Source organism: Clarias gariepinus, chromosome 4 (genome assembly GCF_024256425.1).
Source record: "Clarias gariepinus isolate MV-2021 ecotype Netherlands chromosome 4, CGAR_prim_01v2, whole genome shotgun sequence".
NCBI classification, from domain to species: Eukaryota; Metazoa; Chordata; class Actinopteri; order Siluriformes; family Clariidae; genus Clarias; species Clarias gariepinus.
The window spans coordinates 28291340-28311625 of record NC_071103.1 but is presented as its reverse complement, the minus strand read 5'-3'; the positions used below and the strand labels follow the sequence as shown (position 1 = coordinate 28311625).

Below are 20286 nucleotides of genomic sequence, written 5' to 3'. Positions count from 1 at the left end.
GCCATGCAAAACATCTACTCTGAAAATTCATTATACTGTATAAATATATGAAATGTGTGTTTACTGTTAAACTAAGCCTCTAATTGAGAGTTTAATCAAGTAGGTGGGTTAAAACTATGAATCTAAACAACTTTTCTTTTGAATTATTTTAAGTTAAAATTAATGAGCTTCGAGTGAATTGTAAGCTGTGGAAAATTCAGCATATTGTAGTGATGCCAAATTGTCTATCCTATACTGTATATTTGTCTATGATCTTGTAAAATCATGCAGGCTAATCCAAACTTTTAAAGTGTTCTCTAGATCATAATACGGTTTAATAAAATACTTTTATTGTTCATAGTATTAATATTAACCCAAAAACATTACACACAGAGGATGCACTGATAAAAGAGGATTAATCATCGCTTTTTTGGGCATGGTTAGTGCAAGGGAAGAAAGGAATGAAGTTGTTCCTGGGAAGCTTCATCCTGTGGTGATTGTGCGTGTGTGAGAAGGCGAGAGGCGTGGCTTAAGTGTTCTCTAGACTCCTGCTTTTTTTCTTCCTTACATTAATGAAGTAGCACTTAATATATACTGTACATGCGCGGTTAAAGCGTGCGCTGTATTTCTACTTCTGATTTTGAAAATCACATTTTTTTGTGAACGAAATTTTTGCTTCAATGATATCTACATCGAAGTTTTGAGGTGAGCAGCTTCTGAGAGAAGTTTCCCGGGTTCATTCTTTCAGTTATGTTAAGGGTAGGAGTGTGTAGGTGCGGTTTAGGTTATGCGCGCTGTGCGGGTTTAATTCATTGGTTTAAGCATATCGCTGGCTGTGTTTAGTGCATGTGTGTATTGGTTGTGTGATATGAGTGAAGAAAGGCTTGGTACTTTTTTTAGAATGTTTCTTTCTTTTTATATGTCGACCTGTAATTATGAATCCGTACAGTTACCTAACTGCAGTGCATCCACTACAGAAAGGCAGACCGTTTTGTAAAAGTTTTTTTGTTACAAAGAAAATATATATAAAAAAATGTTTAATAAATATTTTAGTGTTTTTTACTTACATTTAAGCCCTTTATGTGGCACTTACTGAAATAATCAACAATGTCAAAACTTTTTCCAAGATTTATATATTTTTTATTATTTTTACTTTCCAAGATTTTTATATATGTGAATATGTATTTTTAAATGCCATTTTTATGTTGCAAAAGTGAAGTTACCATACAGTATATGGATCTTCTAGGGTAATCATTTTCCCCAAAAGTGTAAACATCTTAAAAATAAATAAATAAAGTTAAAGACACATAAAATGTGCAAAAATACAAAACTACTTATTATCTACTAATATGTGTTCTTTCCCGAGGTACTGTGGAAAATGTCTTTTCACTCGATTAAGAGTTTCCTTTAAGTCAGATTGTACCTCAGATTATTTTTAAACGTTTAAGGATGGTCTCTTATGACAAAAGATATTCCCTTAATAAAACCAGAAAAAACAGGATTCCTAAGAGAATAGTCACTTAATTATGCTGTCTACTGACATATGCATTGCAGTGTATTTCATCTGTGAGCAATGTGAAACATAGTGCATGGTTGTTTTATACTGTATACTGTAAGCAGTCCCATCCACCTTGAAGCATTTAAGCTGTTCCTTACCACGGACGTGCACTAAAATCATCAGTGTTTGTCTGAGTTCTTTTGCCTTCAGCTGGACAATATATAAATACAGCAGGTTGTTAATTCAACGCTCTGGGGGTTAATTTAACACTGGGGATTTTGCTGTGCAGTCTTGTGTGTTTGATCCCAGCTGTTGAAGATCAGCTGCATGTGGTCAGTGAATTAAATTAGATCAGTTATCAGGAAGAATGTAGATGAATCATCCTAATAAAACATGGACACAACAAGCACATTTTAAATACTAATTTTGTAAAATACATTGATAACAGCTGTAGTTAAAATTAAGAACCAGTAATTATCCCTAGTCATAATACTGTTTACTTTTCCTAAGCTGTTTGGGAGTCAAGATGTATTACAGTACGTATTATTAGTTATTACTTTTAAGTTAAGTCAAATGGTCAGATTTAATGAACCCATTTTAAAAAATCAAAATTTTTTCCTGGATAGTGCCATGTACAGTACAATAACACTGTACCATTTTTACCCTTAAAAGAAGTCTGTAGTAAATGATTGAGCTATTACTTGAGTCGTTAAGAGGTAAGGATGTTTACTGGAAAAGTTTACAAACAAAACACTAGGAAGAAGTCTCACCCATCCTGGTAAACAGAGGGACTGGATTTAGATTAATCTTGATAGACTAAACTCGTGTTGATATAGAAATGCTGTGTATCTGTGCAGAAACTGTAAACTTGCTCTTTTGCCAACTTCACTTAAAAACAAGGTGATCCTGCAAGCAAAGCCAGATGTTAGTAGGAGTTTAAAGACTTGTAAAAAGCATTAGAATTCAAAATGTAAATACACACATACATCCAGCTTAAAAAATACGAGAGGGGAATTGCAATACAAGTATTAGTTATATTTTTCCATATGTATATCATGTCCTGTGTTCCTTTTAAGGGTTGATAAGGTTGCTCCATTTCTGTATTTGTTTATTTTTTTGGTGAGTCTATTCTGTGCACACATTCCAGATCACAAAACTGAACAGAACATAGTGCAAACTAATGCCCTTATAAGTAGAATGGGTTAGAAGTGTTTGTGCATGCTCACACTTTTGGTATGGTGGTTGTGGTGGCAATAGCAATCGATGTAGTACAGAAGCTGTTTATTACTTATTATGAACAGTAAGTAATCTCAAGTCATGAACCCTGCAGGAGTACTGTTACAACCTATTTCTAAAGCATTCTTACTAATCTCTCTCTCTCTCTCTCTCTCTCTCTCTCTCTCTCTCTCTCTATGGTCTATGTACACTGATAAACATAATAAGACATAATTATGAACTTCCTTGGAACTTTTATTTGGTTTTACGGGGAGTAACAGGAAGCAGGGATCTGCCTCATGGAATGCTGTTGTTAATGTGGTGAAGTTATTGAAGTTTCATAGGCACCATATTTATATTAAGAATATTGATATGGTCCTGTGTGAGGCATAACATTTGCAGTCACATTTTTAACCTGCATTTACACTCGTGTCATTTATACATTAGAATTGGGACGTATGTGATGTCAGTAACCATTGCAATTGAGTATGGATTTAGTATTATTGATTTCTTGAGATTTTCACAAAAAAAATAAAACAGTGTAGAGCAGCCGTTCTCAAATTTAACAAGGCTATGGCCCATAAAAAAAAAAATCATTATAATAAAATAAAAAAATTATGTGGCCCACCCACACTTTTAAGCACTACTCTGATCAACACATGATACTAAGAAAAATGAAGTATATTATTTAAAGAATATCACACTTGATCAGAAATATTTTATTAGAATTTTAAACCCACCTAACTCTTTACATGGCCTATGCTTTGGAAGACACTGGTTTATAGATACACATGCATAAATTAAAGAAAAGAAATCCAGTGTGCATCCAGTGATTAGAGTAAATATTCAGTCACAGAGCAGTCAGAGGAGAATGGCAAGCCTGGCTTGATCGCACAGGAAGCGTAGGGTAACTCACATAAACATTTACAACCTTGGTGAGCAAAAAAGTATTGCAGAACATAAAACATATCAGTTCTTGAGGCAGATGAGCTGCAAGATACCTTATCAGGTTTCCCTAGGAACTGGAATCTGAGGCTATAGGGCGCATACATTCTCTGAAACTGGTCAACTAAAGATTGTAAAAACATCCTTTCTAAAGCAAATCCTTTAGAAACAGACAGGCTACAGTGATGTCAGTAATATAGGAGACAGCTTTGTATATAAGCATGAGCTTATCTGTAGCAAAGATTGATTGTTTCTGTTCCTTACACAACATACCATTTCCCAGACAGCCAAGGCAGAGCTGATTAGGATTTGGCTTGTGTCCTACTAACACATGCTCGATTCGGTGCTCCGCATGATCCACAGCCACAGTGGCAGGTTTTTCTGCAGCCTATGCGTAACTTCTAATGGCTTTTTCATATTTGTTCCCAACAAAGATGTTCTGAGGAAGTGGTTTGGAAATTCTCTTGATGCAACACTGCTCCACCAGGTCTTAAATCTTGGCTCCTTGGCTCTTTGAAATCTGAGACAGTATTCTTCTTTGTCAGTGCTGGCAGGAGAACATTGTCTCATCTGAGGGTGGTCTTGACAATCTGCTCTGCATTTTTAGGTCAATCTGTCAGAAGGATCTCAGTGACAATTGCTGGGGCACAGGCTGCTTACCTTTTCCGCCATATATTCTGGATGTTTTTTCTTTGTCCTACCTTTTTTTTAAAATCATGTCTGTTATTAAAGTTAGCGATTTGCATTTTTATCTTCAATTATTATTAAGAAAGGTTTTAGAAACTCAAAGGGCTGAGTACTTTTTTTTTTCACTGAGTTTGCGACAGCAGTTCTGTTTCCCCCTGTCCTCGTATTTTTCCCTGGCAAAATGGGCAAAATGCTAGTGTTTCTAAAGATGTTGAACAATTTGGGTTTTTTCCAGAGCACAGGAACTGTGGGTTTATGCATGTACTCTATGCTCCTTGCCATCATTCCAAACATCTGTTGGGTCACAGCTGTTCAGCCCACACAATGCTACATGTGTAGCATTTTGAAACTCATCTTGCCTTGCGGCTAATTCTAATATTCTGATGGTTTGCAATAAAATGCTTATATTCTGTATATACTGTTATTTCTGTACAGACTTTTTATTTTTATTTTTGAGATCTGAGTTCTTGTATAGAGAGCATCAAACCATTTCAAAAAGTATTTAGCTTCATTTAAGGTCAGGACTTGTTGGTGGCAATTCATGTGTGAGAATGATTCCTCATGTTTCCAGAACTGCTCTTTAACAGCTTAATGAATCTTGTCATTGTTGTCCTAGAATATGACCAAAAGGAAAAAAAAACTATGAATATGAATTACTTGTTTATTCAGTATATTCAGGTCATCAGCTGATTTCATTTTACTGACACATAACATTGCTAAGTCTGAACCTGACCACCTGAAGCGACCATAAATCCAGAAATGTGTACAGTGGCCACTATCCATGAATGGTCATTTTGTACCATCAGACAGCATGACTACAAATTAAACCTTCACTAACAAGTGGCTTTTTTAGGTCACAACTTTGCCCCAATTGTATGACTTTTTGGAGCATTGTGAATAAAAATGCTCTTATTTCACTATTAAACATAGCTTTGCTTTTTACTGCCATTTTGCATTAATGATGAAACTTCACCAATGTCTTCTTCATTAACACAGGAAACATCTTTCCTACGGGGTTGTTTAACAAATAAGAAGCTACTCACTGCATCAGTTAGGGGTAAAGGAATTGTTGCTAGCCAATACATGAATGCAAAATGCAATAAGAGAACTTTCATGTAACAATTGGTAAAGAGCACTGAAAGTGTATGGAAATACACTAAAAAATAAATGAATAATAAATGGTCTAAAGAAAGGTTATAATCCTTTAAAATACTGACAAAAAAAGGCTCCTTTACAACAGTTAAGATGTTTCTTTTTAAACAACATTCCAAAAACACTCTCTATGACATTGGGGAGGATTAGCTGTTAAGAGTGTTGGCCAAATGATGTAGTATTTATGTGGCCTGCTACTTTGAATTTTAATGGTTTATTCACTTTTCATCTACTTATTCAATGTTGTTTCCTAACATTAGACGATCATATACATTATTTGTAAATGTATATTAAAAAAAGGTAACTAAGCAGATCTGGAGGTCTTCTCTATTGCCTGGAATCGCTACTGAGTCATTCACAATGTACAGTAGCTAGACACGAATGTTGTTTTATTGCGAATATTGGAAATCCAATTTAGGAAGACATTATACTAATTTAATATATTTTACTACTGTGTAATCACTAAATACTACTACTTTGTAATTACTATCATTTCATGTTCTTTATTTATAGAATCTTGTCCATGTTTTGGCCTTTTTGCATACTTACCTAAGAAATGCATGCTTAATTTGCTTCTTTAGTCAGTGGACTGCCTTGAACCACTGTGTACTGGAATGTTTTGGGGACTTTTGTTAAGATGTTCAACTTAAATTATGACAATAAATTATGACAATAAATGAAATCTTAAAACCTCAGTTTTAATAGAAATCTAGCCTCAAAGTATTAATGTTATTTATTTAGCTGTCATCACTCAGTAGGAGACTTGTGCTCCAGTGGTTGTTTTGAACCTGAAGGTTATTTTTGGAATTCACAAGTTGGGAACCTACTGTTCCCAGGTCACACTGCTGCCCCATGTATGACAGCATAAAAAAAATCATGCCATTTTCAAAGAACATAGCAAAATGTGTGTAGTTTCAAATATGCAATAGAATATTTGACATTATAGGGTTATCATTTGCTTAGTTTGTTTAAGAGCCCGCTTTTTGTATGACTTACTGAAAGCTGTTTACTACCTTCACGCTGTCTCAAATGTCATTGTGAATTCTTTCATCTCCAACTTGTCAGGCATTCAGCGTCAATTATGTTTTATGTTGGCAATTGTGCATGCATTTAATGATATGAATATAATTAAATTAATATATTCTTAATTTCCCCATTAGATCACTGAGGCCATGGGAAAAATAAAAGGACAGTTCCTGCTCATTATTTTAACATCAGGTTTCCTTTTGAGCAGTGCACAGAAAACAGGTATGTGCAGATTTTAGTTCTCAAAACTATTGCAAATTGCTTTTATTTACAAAACATTCATACTGTAAAAATGATTTGGACTTTTTCCCTTTGTCAGTATGCACACAGGAAGCCTTGGCTGATATCATCTTCCTTGTGGATAGTTCTTTTAGTATTGGCACAGAAAACTTCCAGAAGATCCGTGACTTTCTTTTCACTTTTGTGAACAGTTTTGATGTGAGTCCTGATAAGGTTCAAATCGGTCTAGTCCAGTACAGCAATTCACCGCATTCTGAATTCCACCTTAACACCTTTGAAACCAAGGAGAAGATTCTTGACTACATTGAAAATCTCCCTTATCGAGGAGGTGGCACAAGGACTGGATTAGGTTTAAGCTTTTTGCTGAAGCATCACTTTGTGAAAGAAGCAGGAAGTCGTGCTAAAGATGGGGTGCCTCAAATTGCTGTGGTTATCACAGATGGACAGTCACAGGATGATGTGGAGCCACATGCACAAGACCTAAAACAGCAAGGGATCATACTTTATGCTATTGGTATTAAAGATGCTGATATGGAGCAGCTGAAGGAAATTGCTACTAAGCCACATGACCAGCACATCTACAGTGTGACTGATTTCACAGCTTTGCAAGGAATCTCTCAGGGTTTCATCCAGGTCATTTGCACAACAGTGGAGGAAGCTAAACGTCAAGTGTCTCAGGTGCCACTAGGTAAAGTAGCACTTTGGTATGCTGTATGTTTAGTTGCATGTTTGATAGTGAATGTTTCCCACAGATCTTTGACAAAGCATAAGTATGTATGCCAGGCATGTCTGTAAAGTAAGAAGGAAGGATGTGGCAGAAACTGGAAAACGTTAGTAGTTACTTTCTAATTTACTATTATTGTGCATCTCATTACGTTTATCAGTTTGTGGGGATTTGATGAATTGTTGGAAAAAATAAGATCAGAAAGAGGAGGTGGTGAAGCCTTTTTTGGTATATGCGTGCAAATTAAAATTATATGGGGTTTCAAACATGAAAGAAATTCATTTTTTTGTGTGTACAGGTCCTATATGTTAATAATTAAAATGCGTACTTTGTCTAATATATTATAAGCACAGTTATAAAAATGCGAGCAACAAAAGAGCAACGTGTCACCAAACTGACAATGAGAGGTGATATACAGTATACACTATATTGCCAAATGTATTTACAAATTATTAAATTGAGGTGTTCCAATCACTTTCCTGGTTACAGGTGTATAAAATCAAGCACCTAGGCCTGCAGACCACTTTTACAAACATTTGTGAAAGAATGGGTCACTCTTTGTGGTAACAATTTGGGGATGGCCCCTTCCTGTTCCAACATAAGCATACACCAGTACACAAAGCAAGGTCCATACAGGTATGGATGAGCGAGTTTGGTGTGAAGAAATTTGACTGGTCTGGTCCTGACCTCAACCTGATGATCAGGAAAAATGTTTATGGAAACTGTTGGGACACTTTGTACTTTATGCACATATGGCTTCACGTTTTATGAAAACTGTACTTTCTTAGACCTTTTAACATTGTTTGTATGTAGTGGATGCTGATGAATCCCATATGTTCTAAACTGCTCTGGCCATACTCATTTGCATAAAGAAACACCCACAAATTGCCATATGGGGGTGGCCACTGCAAACAGTTGTGCATACACAACTGTGATAAATGTTGACTTCCGTATGTGTTTTGGCGGTTCCTACTCTGTAATTTAGACCTTTTCTACACATACTTTGTTAAAAGAGACCTCTGGTGGTTCCTGACTTCCTCTACTTCAAAAAAATGTAACCCACTGTGTTCCTGGGAACATTAATGGCTTTAGGGATAATTTTTTAGGCTCAGGTCTATGTCTGTAAACAATTAGATGACACAAGTATGTGCCTTTTTATGTCATTACCAATTAATTAGATTATCCACAGGTGGACTCCAGTTACAGTCTATTCAAACAGGATATACCTCAGCTTAATTTGGAATGTTTTAGCCAAGAGTATGAACACTTAATAATTTTATTTTATTTTTTTAAACAATGGCTGCAGGAAAAAGAAACTTGTCACTTTTTATCACGAATTACTGTATGTGGCTTAATAGAAAATGAAATTAAATCAAAATTATAGTACAAGAACATATGCAAAGGTTTGGAGGACTAAATACTTTTTAAAGCCACTACTGTATATATTTACACAACAATTGGGCACATTTGGGCAGTATCGTGACTTAGAGGTTAGAAGTGTTGCCTTGCCTTCAGGGTCAGGGGTTTAAATATTGACCTGCAGTCTTGTAGTGTGCATTTTCTCCCTATTATATGTTTGGTAAGTTTCTTTACCAAGGTCTAAAAATATGTTAGGATGATTAGTGTTCAACATTTACATTCAACACAGCCACAAAAGAAACGTGGTTGTCTTGTGATAAATGCATATTACTAAACTGTTTAATGAGTTACAGAATGACATTAATTAACTTAATAATGTGTGTTATATTTTTGTGTTTTTATTTTCAGGGTGCAAGGCTAACTTAGCTGACATTGTGTTCCTTGTTGATGGCTCTAGTAGTATTGGTGATGCAGACTTCCTGAGGGTGAAGAAGTTTCTATACGATTTCATAGTGGCTCTTGATGTCACACCTAACAAAGTAAAAGTAGGAATCGTACAGTTTAGTAATAGCCCCCAAGATGAGGTTGAATTGGGGCAGTATGCAGACAAAAATGATCTGCTGGAGAAGGTCGACAACCTTAGCCACATAAGAGGAGGCACTGAAACTGGTAAAGCTCTCCAATTTATCGGAGACAATTACTTCACAAATTCAAGTGCTAGTCGAATCAGTCAGAGTGTGCCACAGATCGCTGTGGTGATCACAGATGGTGGCTCTGTTGATGAGATGAAGAGTCCAGCCACGGAGCTACGGAAAAAGGGGGTGTTAATCTTCACCATTGGGGTTGGTAAAGATAGCATTACAGAGCTAGAGTCCATTGCTAACAAACCATATCAGCACTTTGTATTGAGTTTCAAAGACTATGAGGAGCTGGTAAAAGCCACAAGCACCATAGTTGACAAAGTGTGTATTTCTATGGAGGCCCAACAGCAAGGTAATGTTTCACCAATTAGAAATAAACCTCATTCATCATCAACTTTAATAATACATAATAATATTGTAGTAAACCACTACTGAAACCAGTTCTTTTTTTTCTGTTATACTGTTATTGCTTTCAGCTCTAGCTCCAAAGTTCAAAGATGTGCTTGTGTTGGTGGACAGCTCAGTTGAACAGACCCAAAAGGTGTCACTGTTCCTAAATCGCCTAGCCAATCAACTTAACGTGGGGAGTACATTCAATCAAATGGCTTTGGCTCAGTTTAGTGAAAGTGTTTCAGTGGAATTTCGTTTTAATGCTTACAAAACTAAAAATGAAGCAGTTGAACTTATTCGCAAATTTCAACTCAGAGGCACTGGACAGCGTAAACTTGGAAAGGCGATGGATTATGTGCGCACCCACCTTCTCACCCCTGAAGCAGGCAGTCGAATTGCCGAGGGAAATAAGCAGTATCTGCTGATCGTGAGCAAAGGAGAATCACATGATGATGTACACAAAGCACTTCATGCATTAAAGGATGAGGAAGTGACTGTTGTCAATGTTGACTTCAGCAAGGAACTATTTGTCCTACAGTCACCTGGTCTACCTGGAAGTCCTGGTCCACGTGGTTCTGCTCCTGCACTTGGAGTACCTAACGTGAAGGGAGTTTCTTTTGTACATGATGCAAGAAACAAAAATGCTGTAGAAATAACACAAGATGTAAAGACTATCATTGAAACTCAGGAAACAGTCCAAGTAACTGGAGGTCAGATTGTCTTTATTTTCAGTCACATGTCAAAATGATCATCAAAAATCACATACATTGTTCACCACTAATTTTGAAATTATTTACAATGAACTAGATTCATAATTAAATTCTGTTTTTTTTTTTTTCACAGACTGCAAGTCAGCTCCAGCGGTGGCAGATATAGTGTTTATTGTGGACGTGTCAGACAGCATTGCTTTTTCAAACTATAGACTGGTTCGGGACTTTCTTCACCGTATGATTAATGGCTTGGAGATAAGTTCTGATGGAGTGCGGGTTGGAATGGTGTTATACAGTGACACACCCACTGCTGACTTTTACCTAAACACTTTTGATAACAAAGACGACATCCTGCAGTACATTAAACTTTTACCCTTTAAGGGTGGGGGATCCAAAACTAGCAAGGCGCTGAAGTTTGCTAAAGATAAACTCTTCATCAATGAAACGGGCAGCCGACGTGATGTAGGAGTGCAGCAGATTGCTGTAGTCATAACTGAGGGGGACTCGCTGGATAATGTCACAAAACAAGCAACAGAGCTACGGCGAAGTGGAGTTCAGGTTTATGCTTTGGGAGTCACGAAAGATAATGTAGAGCAGCTGAAAGAGATTGCATCTTATCCTCCTGCGAGGTTTGTTTTCAGTGTGGAAAACTTTGCTAGGCTTAATAAAATGGAAACAATTCTAAGGAAGACTCTGTGTAACAACGTTGTCCGTTCAACGGTTGACAAGTCTGTTAGATACACTTTAAAGCAAGGTAAGGTATTACACAGTCACCCTGATAAATCCTAATAGTTTAGCTAATGTACAAACCAGAAAAATGCATCTTAGAAAAATATGGATGTAAGGTTGTGTTCCTTTCAAAAGCTACACTCAATGCTTGTGAAAACGCTATGGGAACACTCTTCGCGCGACCGGTTGTTGAAGCATGTGTGTCAAACACGGCAAAAATTTTGGCATATATAACCTCGATCAGGTGACGTCATTTAATTAGGTTCACCTAAAGGTTATAAATAGGTATGACCTGGAAACATCCTCAGGTCTTTTTGTTTTCAAGGACTGCATTGTGTGTGTGCATGTGTGCAAGCACTTTTTCAAAGCAAAAAGAAAGCAAAAATAGAAAGTGTCTTATTACTCACCAGAAAGATAGCATAGTTGGACAGGAGATGCCTCCGGATAAAAGATATCTCGCTGAGGGCGATCTCCACGCTTTCTGTTTTCAGTGTTTGGGGAAAGAGCACGCTATCCTTGGGCTTGAGAGAGCATGTGAGCATTGCGATCTCCTCCCTATTAAAGTCCTTCGCGCTCGGCTCGCCGTCTTTAAAACAAAACCGCGAGCCGCTGTGCATTTCTCACGTGCAAATCTGGCTGTGAGACGGAATCTTTCTTTTCTCTCGCTCTCTCGCCGGATTATGAGCCTTTACCGTCCACTTCTCAAGCGAGTTTCGGCGCTTCTTGTGAAGGGGCAGAAAAAACTTTCTTTCTTGTTTCTGTGGAGATGGAAACTTTTACTTCAGAGCACTCCTCTAGCGATGAGCGAGCGTATCATGAGTTATTAGAGGTGGTAACACGCGCAGTTGAACGCTTACACTTTGACTCGGCGTAAAAAATAAAATAAAATAAAATAAAATAAAATAAAATAAAATAAAATAAAAATCCCCCAAACGCTCAAAGTTAGATGACAGGTTTTGGTCGGGTGGCCGGAGGAGGGGCCTCAACAATGGCCCCCTCCCTTCTTTGGCGACCTCCATGAAGAGTTACCTCATTCATGGAATAAGCTGTATTCATCCCGTGTTTTTGTGCTATTGACATTGATTTGTTCCAATGTTGTTGATGCGAAAGCGCGGTTTTATATGATGATGCCCCAGGTTGAAGAGACACTTGCGGGCTATCTCTCTCTGGGGAGCTCATCCTTCCTAAAAAAGTCCACACTCCCCAACAAGCCGTGTAGACTAACATCTTCGTAGTGGGAAAAGCTTTTTCAGGCAGCGGGTCAGGCTGGTGCTGCCCTGCACACGAAGGCCTTGCAGGCATACCAGGCTGACCTACTGAGAGATCTGAGCACTGGCAGGTCTATCGATGACACAGCGTTTGCGCCGAGTCACAAATTTATTTCCCCGTGCCACCAAGCAGACGGCCCGTGCTATCAGCCGTTTTATGGCTGCAATGGTCGCCACGGAGAGACAGCTGTGGCTTAACCTCACGGGCATCAAGAACAGGAATCGCGCTTTCCTCCTTGATGCTATAATCTCGCCTTCTGGCCTTTTTGGCAATGCTGTAAACATCGCTGCCACTAGGTTCGGGAGGCAAAGCTCTACGAGCAGGCCTTTGTAAGGGTTTTTCCTCCGCCGTGCTCAGCGGTCTCAATCCTGACCACACACGGTTCTTGCCAGGCGTGAAGCACAAAAGGAGAGTGTTGCAAGCCCAGCACCCCCTCGTAGAGGATTCCCCGCGCTTCGCAGTCCGCCTTAAGGAGGCCAGACCTGAGAAGCATTATCTCCTCTAAAAAGGAGTCCTGAGGCTTACGTGCCCAGGACCATGGGGGTGTCTCCCCCTGGAGAGGGGCACCTAAAAAATTACAATAAAGAATATAAACTCCTTCCTGGCACCCTCAGGAGGCCGTGGCTCAATCTCCGCCATCATTGGTGTTTTGGGGAGCAGCGGTCTCCAGCGAAATGTTAGGTGTTCGGTTCCCTCCTGCCATGTTTTAGGATGCCGAAAATCTTACGGGGAACCCCACCCCAAAGTAGTCAGGCGATGGCCCATACGTGGCCCAGACAGCGTCTTATGCATTTCCTTCTGTAGCTTTGCTCTCGGGAGTCCTGGCGAAGGTCCGTCAACAAGGCTTGCACCTTGTACTAATAGCGCCCCGTTGGCCGACCAGTGTGTGGTGTTCAGATCTAATATCTCTCGTGTGAGGAGGGAGCTTCTGTCTCAGGCGCAGGGGATGACATTCCATCCCTGGCCTGAGCTCTTCTACCTTCACGTCTGGCCCCAGAGGGGGACCAGTGAAGAGAGGCTGATCTTCCAGACAGTTTAATATAAGGGTATACTAAGTGTTAGGACTTCCTCCACTAGAAGAACTTATGCCCTCAAATGGAGTGTATTGAAAATTGGTGCATAGTTAAACATGTAGACCCAGTCCACTGCCAAATTGTTTAAGTGCTGGAATTTTTTTTACAGAAAAAAAGAAAACCGACCTCAGGCTCATGCCCTAGTATTCTCAGAACGTATGTAGCCGCAATTTTGGCTTGTTATGTTCTGAGTGATGGGGTTTCTGTGGAAAGCACCCTTTAGTTGCCCGCTTTATTGGAACTAAATGGTTGAGGCCTAGAAAACCACTAGAGTCAGCGCCTTTCAGGCTTCTGACCCTTAAGATCTCATGGCCATTACTTCTCTGAAGAGAATTGGAGATTTGCAGGCTTGGTTAGCCTCCCCATCTTGCTTAGACTTTGCCCCTGGGCTAGTCAAAGCTATTCTGCATCCTCACCCTAACTATCTTCCAAAGGTTCCATTCTCAACTATGCACCCAGTTGTTCTTGAAGCCTCTGTCCTCTGCCATTTACAGCTCCGGAGCAGGAAAGACTTCACTCACTGTGTCCAGTTCGTGCTCTCCAGATTTACAGTACATCCACCAGGTGCACCTAATCAAAACCTGACCATGGTTATATATGCCAAAATTTTTGCCGTGTCTGACACACATGCTGCAACAACCGGCTGCGCGAAGATCGCTCCCATAGCGTTTTTTCAGAAAAAGCGTTTTAGAAAATTATGCAAAGTAAAAACTGGTATCAGTCACTTGCATGTTGAAGGTCAGATTGCTTTCTGAGTACAATGGATTGCATTAATAAATTTAGATTAGATTGCATTTATTTGAACAACTTTGTCATTAAACCTTATATTACATATTTTTAGGATGTGTCCAGACAGAAGAAGCAGACATCTATTTCCTAATTGACCATTCTGGAAGTATTTATCCATCAGACTTTCAGGACATGAAAAAGTTCATTCTTGAGTTTTTGCTTATGTTTAGTATTGGGCCAAAACAGGTCCGTGTGGGGGTGGTGAAATTTGCCGATAACACCACACTAGAGTTTCGACTAAATAAATATAATGACAGAGCCTCTCTTGAAAGGGCTGTGGACAGCATTCTGCAGATAGGTGGAGGCACAAAGACAGGAGATGCTCTGTCCTTCATGATGCCACTTTTTAAGGAGGCTGAAAAGACTCGTGGGACTAAGGTTCAAGAGATTCTTATTGTCATTACTGATGGAAAGTCCCAGGATAAAGTGAAAGAGCCAGCAGCAAAGCTGAGAGCACAGGGGGTGACCATCTACACCATTGGAGTGAAAGACGCAAATCAACCAGAGCTCCTTGAGATAGCAGCTGATCCAAAGAGGATGTACTTCGTCACCAACTTTGATGCACTGAAACCCCTCCAGAATGAAATTGTTACTGATATTTGTTCAGATGAGGGTAAGGGTGGCAAATGCACATTTAATTAAAGTTGAATAAAAATATACGTAATAAATTCTGATAATTAATAGGTGCATTGACTATCAAGTATTTCTCTTTTTCGTAGCCTGCAAGAACGTGTTGGCAGATGTCATTTTTTTGATTGATGGTTCAGGGAGCATTGAATCTGAAGACTTTTCAAAGATGAAGAAATTCATGAATACTATAATTTCGAAGTCTCTAATCGGCAAGGATAGTGTTCAGTTCGGAGTTGTGCAATTTAGCTCAGACTCCCAAACTGAATTTTCCCTTAACGATTTTTCTAACAAACATCAAATGCAGCAGGCCATTAATGATATGGAGCAACGGGGTGGTGGGACTATGACTGGCAATGCACTCCATTTTGTGACAGATTACTTTGATCCACAACAAGGGGGTCGTCCCAGCACTCCACAGATTCTCATTGTAATCACGGATGGTGAATCTCAGGATGCTGTTGCTCAGCCTGCACAAGCCCTCAGAAACAAAGGCATTGCAATATACTCCATAGGAGTACGTAATGCCAACAGCACACAACTGCGAGAGATCAGCGGAACTCAGGACAAAGTTTATCTGGAAAGAGATTTTGATGCATTGGACTCCTTATATAAAGATGTCTTGCTTAAGATCTGCACTTCTGATAATGGTGAGACATACTTTTTACATAGCAATTTAGCAACATGCTAGTGACACACGATTAATTAATTTAATTTCATAACTGCTATTTAATTAATTAGAGGAAAAGGAGGTCTTAACAGTTCTTTAGTTTTTTAGCAATTCTAGAATACCTTAAAGAAATAGGGTCCTAGATAAAATTTTTACCGACATTGTGGAAAGAACATACACTCATTAGCCTTAACATTGAAACCACCAGCCTTAAACATTAAAACCACCCTTTGTGAAGCTATACTGTACAACATCTTCAACCTGAAATCATTCCTAAACAGTTTTTGCGGTTTGGGTGGTCTGCAACAATTTTTATGTAGGTGATATATATCAAAGTAGCATCCACATAAATGTCAAGATCCAAGGTTTTCCAGCATCAACTTTGGGTAGGCACTAACCACTGCATTCTGGAAACATTCAACAGGAACTGCGATTTTGGAGAGGCACTCACCCAGTTATTTGGTCATCACAATGTTGCCCTTGTCAAAATCACCTAGATTATTATACTTGCCCATTTCTCTTCCTTCCAACATAACAATTTCAGGAATTTACTGTTTACTTGCTTTTTAATATATACAAAATAATCAATGTTATTTATTCACCTCTCATGGGGTTTTAATGTTATGGATGATTGGTGTATAGTGCATGGTAAACTAAAGGTAGCGTTTATTGATTCGTCATACAGCCTTGTAGAATTAAAGAAACTGAAGAAATAAAATGGCTTAAAATAGGCAGTTAGATACGTAAAGTCATGTCATACAGTACATACAAAAAATATTAAAAGGCCAATTTTTTTTTCTAAACCATAGTTTTGCCCTTATATAGGTGTAGATATACTCTATATAATAAATAGCTATATACAATATCCAAGTGTGGTATGGTATGGTAAGAAAAGATATAAACACATCTAAACAGGTATATTTCATGGATTTATTGAAATGTTCTACTCATCATTTGTCTCTATTTCACATGGTTCTTTTTTTTAGATTGCCAGAAATCACAGGTAGCAGATGTTGTCTTCTTAGTGGATGACTCCAGCAGCATTACTGGAGATGGCTTTGACAGTATGAAGTTTTTTATGAACTCAGTGGTAAACAACACACAGGTTGGACAGGATAATGTCCGTTTTTGTACTATTCTTTACTCTGACACACCTAAGAGCAAATTTCCCCTTAATCGTTACTACAGTAAACGAGAAGTGCGGGATGCTATAGACAATCTAAACCATGAGGGTGGAAACACCTACACAGCCAGGGCACTACTTTACTCACTGAACTACTTTAGTGAAGCCAATGGTGGAAGAAGGACAAAAGGTGTCCCACAGATGCTGTTTGTCATAACAGATGGTGAGGCCACAGACCCACATGATTTACCCAAAGCTGCTGATGAGCTTGAAAAACTTGGTGTTAGTGTTTATGGCATTGGCGTGGCCGGTGCAAAAACAGATGAGCTGGAGATCATAACCAAAGACAAAAGAAAAATTTCCCATGTTAATGACTTTGAAGCTTTAAAGACCCTGCAAAAAAACATTTCTGGTGTGATCTGCAACAACACAAAACCAGGTAACTGCACAAATATTAGACTATCGTCTCTGAAAATTAAGATTTTGAATTTTAAGGTTTTTTTTAAGTGTAGTTATGTGCAAATGGATAATATTTCTTTAACCAATTTAAAATTATTCAGATTAGAGTGTCTAACATAAATGTTTACAAGATTGATGATCCAATAAGATATTCATTTATGTAATTAAGGCATGTAATCAAAATTTAAATTATGATTAATTATATCTCATCTGTGATTGGTGAGATATGTTACTATATATGAAATGAATGAAAACAAATTTCCCATTTCAAAAAACTAATCTAATGTTACCCCCTCATGCGGCAAACATGTGGAAAGAATAAATTTATTCTGACAAGAGCGAAACAATCGATTGTAGTGTTTATATGGCTGGTATTAATATACTAACACATTATCAAAGGTTTTTACCACGTTTCTCATTCCAGTCAAAAATCTGACCTGAGTGTTTACATGATGCATTTTTATCCTGATTGGCCTAATATTCTGATTATTAGTGGAATAATAGGGTCCATGTGAACGCACCTTGTGTAAGGTTAATTCACATATTTAGGCCGCAGTTGTAAGTAAATCCTGCTACTCGAATCTGAATAATTTCAAATGTTACCAAATGAAAAGAAAATATATCTTGTACTGTCTTCAGTGTTAAATATTTGTCATAATTTTCTATTATATAAAGTACCACATTCTAATAGAATCTTACATAATTGCTGATTTCAGTCTAACTTTACTGTTTTTCAGAGTGTCAGAAAAAGGCAGCTGATTTGGTCATTTTGATTGACGGGTCTGAAAGTATTAAAGAGATGTCATGGAAGACCATAATAAGTTTTATGCTTAGCCTCATTGACAATCTACGCATCAGACAAGACCTCTTTAGAGTTGGTGTAGCCCAGTTCAGTTCACAATACAAAAAGGAATTTAACTTGAATGAATATAATAATGACGTGGATGTGAAGAAGGCCATTGAAGCCATTAAGCAAATGAAAGAAGGAACAAAAATTGGATATGCTCTAAAACAAGTGCAGGAGTTCTTTCATGCCAGTCGTGGGAGCCGCATTCAAGATGGAATTTCACAGAACCTGTTGTTGATCACTGATGGAGAATCACATGATGATGTTAAGGGCCCAGCTGATCAACTGAGGGCCATGGGGATTGAAATATTTGTGATTGGAATAGGTGAAATCTCATGGTCACAGATTAACTACATTGCTGCGTCACCTGACAGAGTATTTTATGTGGACAATTTTGATTGCCTCAAATTAAACAAAACAACACAGGTGGTGGTCGATAGCATTTGCACTCCTGATCCAGAAGAACAAAGGAGTAAGTAAAGAAGGCAATGTTAATTTTTCCAAATATGAAGGTGCTGGTACATGAGTATCATAACCTTTATCGGTTGATAAATCTTTACATTAAACACATATTTCCAATTAATGCATTATTTGTTTCTTTTTACAGGTTGCACTGTAGATATTGGTATTGGATTTGATATATCCCGTGGTAGCTCACATTCACTCTTTAGTGGCCAGTATAGCCTGCAGACCTTCCTTCCTGAGATTATCAGACATATTTCCACTGTGAACAACTTGTGCTGTCTACCCGGGCAGCCTGTTCTACAAACCAACATTGGGTTCCGCCTGGTTGCTAGCGATGGCAAGATACTGCACGACATTAACTTTGAGCCCTACAGTGAAGCTTCAGTGAAGAAAGTGATGGACTATAATAAGACTCAGGCTCTGGCTTTTAACACCCAGCTGCTACACTCTTTTCAGAATAAGTTTGCAGCATCCAAAGCTGGTGTTAAAGTAAGAAATACTATCATTGTTAGTGCATGAACTGAGATATATGTAGACTTTTATAGTGAGATATATTTGGAAAACTTAGCAGGGAAATGGTGTATTCCAAAGTGTAAAAATTGTAGAATAACTAATATTTTAATTGTAAGTCACAGCCTTAGGCTGATAAAAAGCCAAATGCTTAAACTGCCCTTGTTGATATGCTCAGGTATTGATCATTTTCACCGATGGCCTGGATGTATCAGTTCAAAATCTCTTTGTTGCCTCGGAAAATCTCAAGAAAAGTGGTAAGGAGGAAGTAGTTAAATTATTGTGTGTGTGTGCGTGCCTGCATTTGTGTCTTTTACATATATTATATACAGTATGTTGTTCATAAAAAGTCTTTGCTAATTATGTAGAGAATATAGATTATATTCCTACCCTTACTTCTTTATCAGTGACACAAATACTTATACTAATACTCCTTAGTGTTCCTTAAGTTATTGTTTTTGTATGCCAGGAGTTCATGCACTGATTCCAGTCGCTCTGGAAGGAGTCAAAAGCACCACAGACCTACAAAAGCTGGAATATGGAAGAGGATTTGGCTACAATGAGCCTCTTATGATTGGCATGCAAAATGTGGCCAGTTCTCTGCAGAAGCAGATCGTGAGTGAAGATATTTAATTAATAATAATGCTAAGGTAGAAATCAGGATAATGAATAGCTTTTTATTATCACAATATCATCATAAAAGCAAAACCATGACCACAGAAGCATACTGTACAAAAGAATTTTATGTTTCCATTACAAAACATGATTAAAATTGTCTCTATCATATTATAGCAACTACTTTATACTATAAAATTATATAATTCAATTACAAGGTGAATCATACCTGTCATGTTTCAATAGACAGCTTATTTTAGCGTACAGTCCACTATGTTAAGTTTAAGATGATTTAAGCCCCCCAAAAAAGATTGTATAAAGCATTAAATTGTGTAAAGGGGTATGTAAATGCCATTTTCTCTACTTTTCCAACTCTTACTAGGATTCTGTGACCTCACGAGAGTGCTGCAATGTGACATGTAAATGTACTGGCCATGAAGGGATTCGAGGACCACAAGGACCTCCAGGGACAAAGGTATCACGTAATATCATAAATGATCATATGCAGACTGAAACAAGACAGTATGGACATAGTGTGATAACA

General features: G+C 38.0%; 1 protein-coding gene across 1 annotated transcript in view; it reads left to right on the top strand.

Moving 5' to 3' along the window:
* The first annotated feature begins 524 nt into the window (after positions 1–524).
* The window catches only part of LOC128520229 (collagen alpha-6(VI) chain-like), a 39102-nt gene continuing 19340 nt past the window's right edge, over positions 525–20286 (top strand). Inside the window, exons 1-14 of the mRNA XM_053494375.1 lie at positions 525–684; positions 6637–6724; positions 6822–7430; positions 9234–9818; positions 9943–10566; positions 10700–11320; positions 14479–15039; positions 15146–15703; positions 16710–17285; positions 18043–18624; positions 18760–19106; positions 19306–19384; positions 19597–19742; positions 20125–20217. Coding sequence (XP_053350350.1) covers positions 6649–6724; positions 6822–7430; positions 9234–9818; positions 9943–10566; positions 10700–11320; positions 14479–15039; positions 15146–15703; positions 16710–17285; positions 18043–18624; positions 18760–19106; positions 19306–19384; positions 19597–19742; positions 20125–20217 — 5457 coding nt within the window. The 5' untranslated portion in view covers positions 525–684; positions 6637–6648. The remainder of the gene's footprint in view (positions 685–6636; positions 6725–6821; positions 7431–9233; positions 9819–9942; positions 10567–10699; positions 11321–14478; positions 15040–15145; positions 15704–16709; positions 17286–18042; positions 18625–18759; positions 19107–19305; positions 19385–19596; positions 19743–20124; positions 20218–20286) is intronic.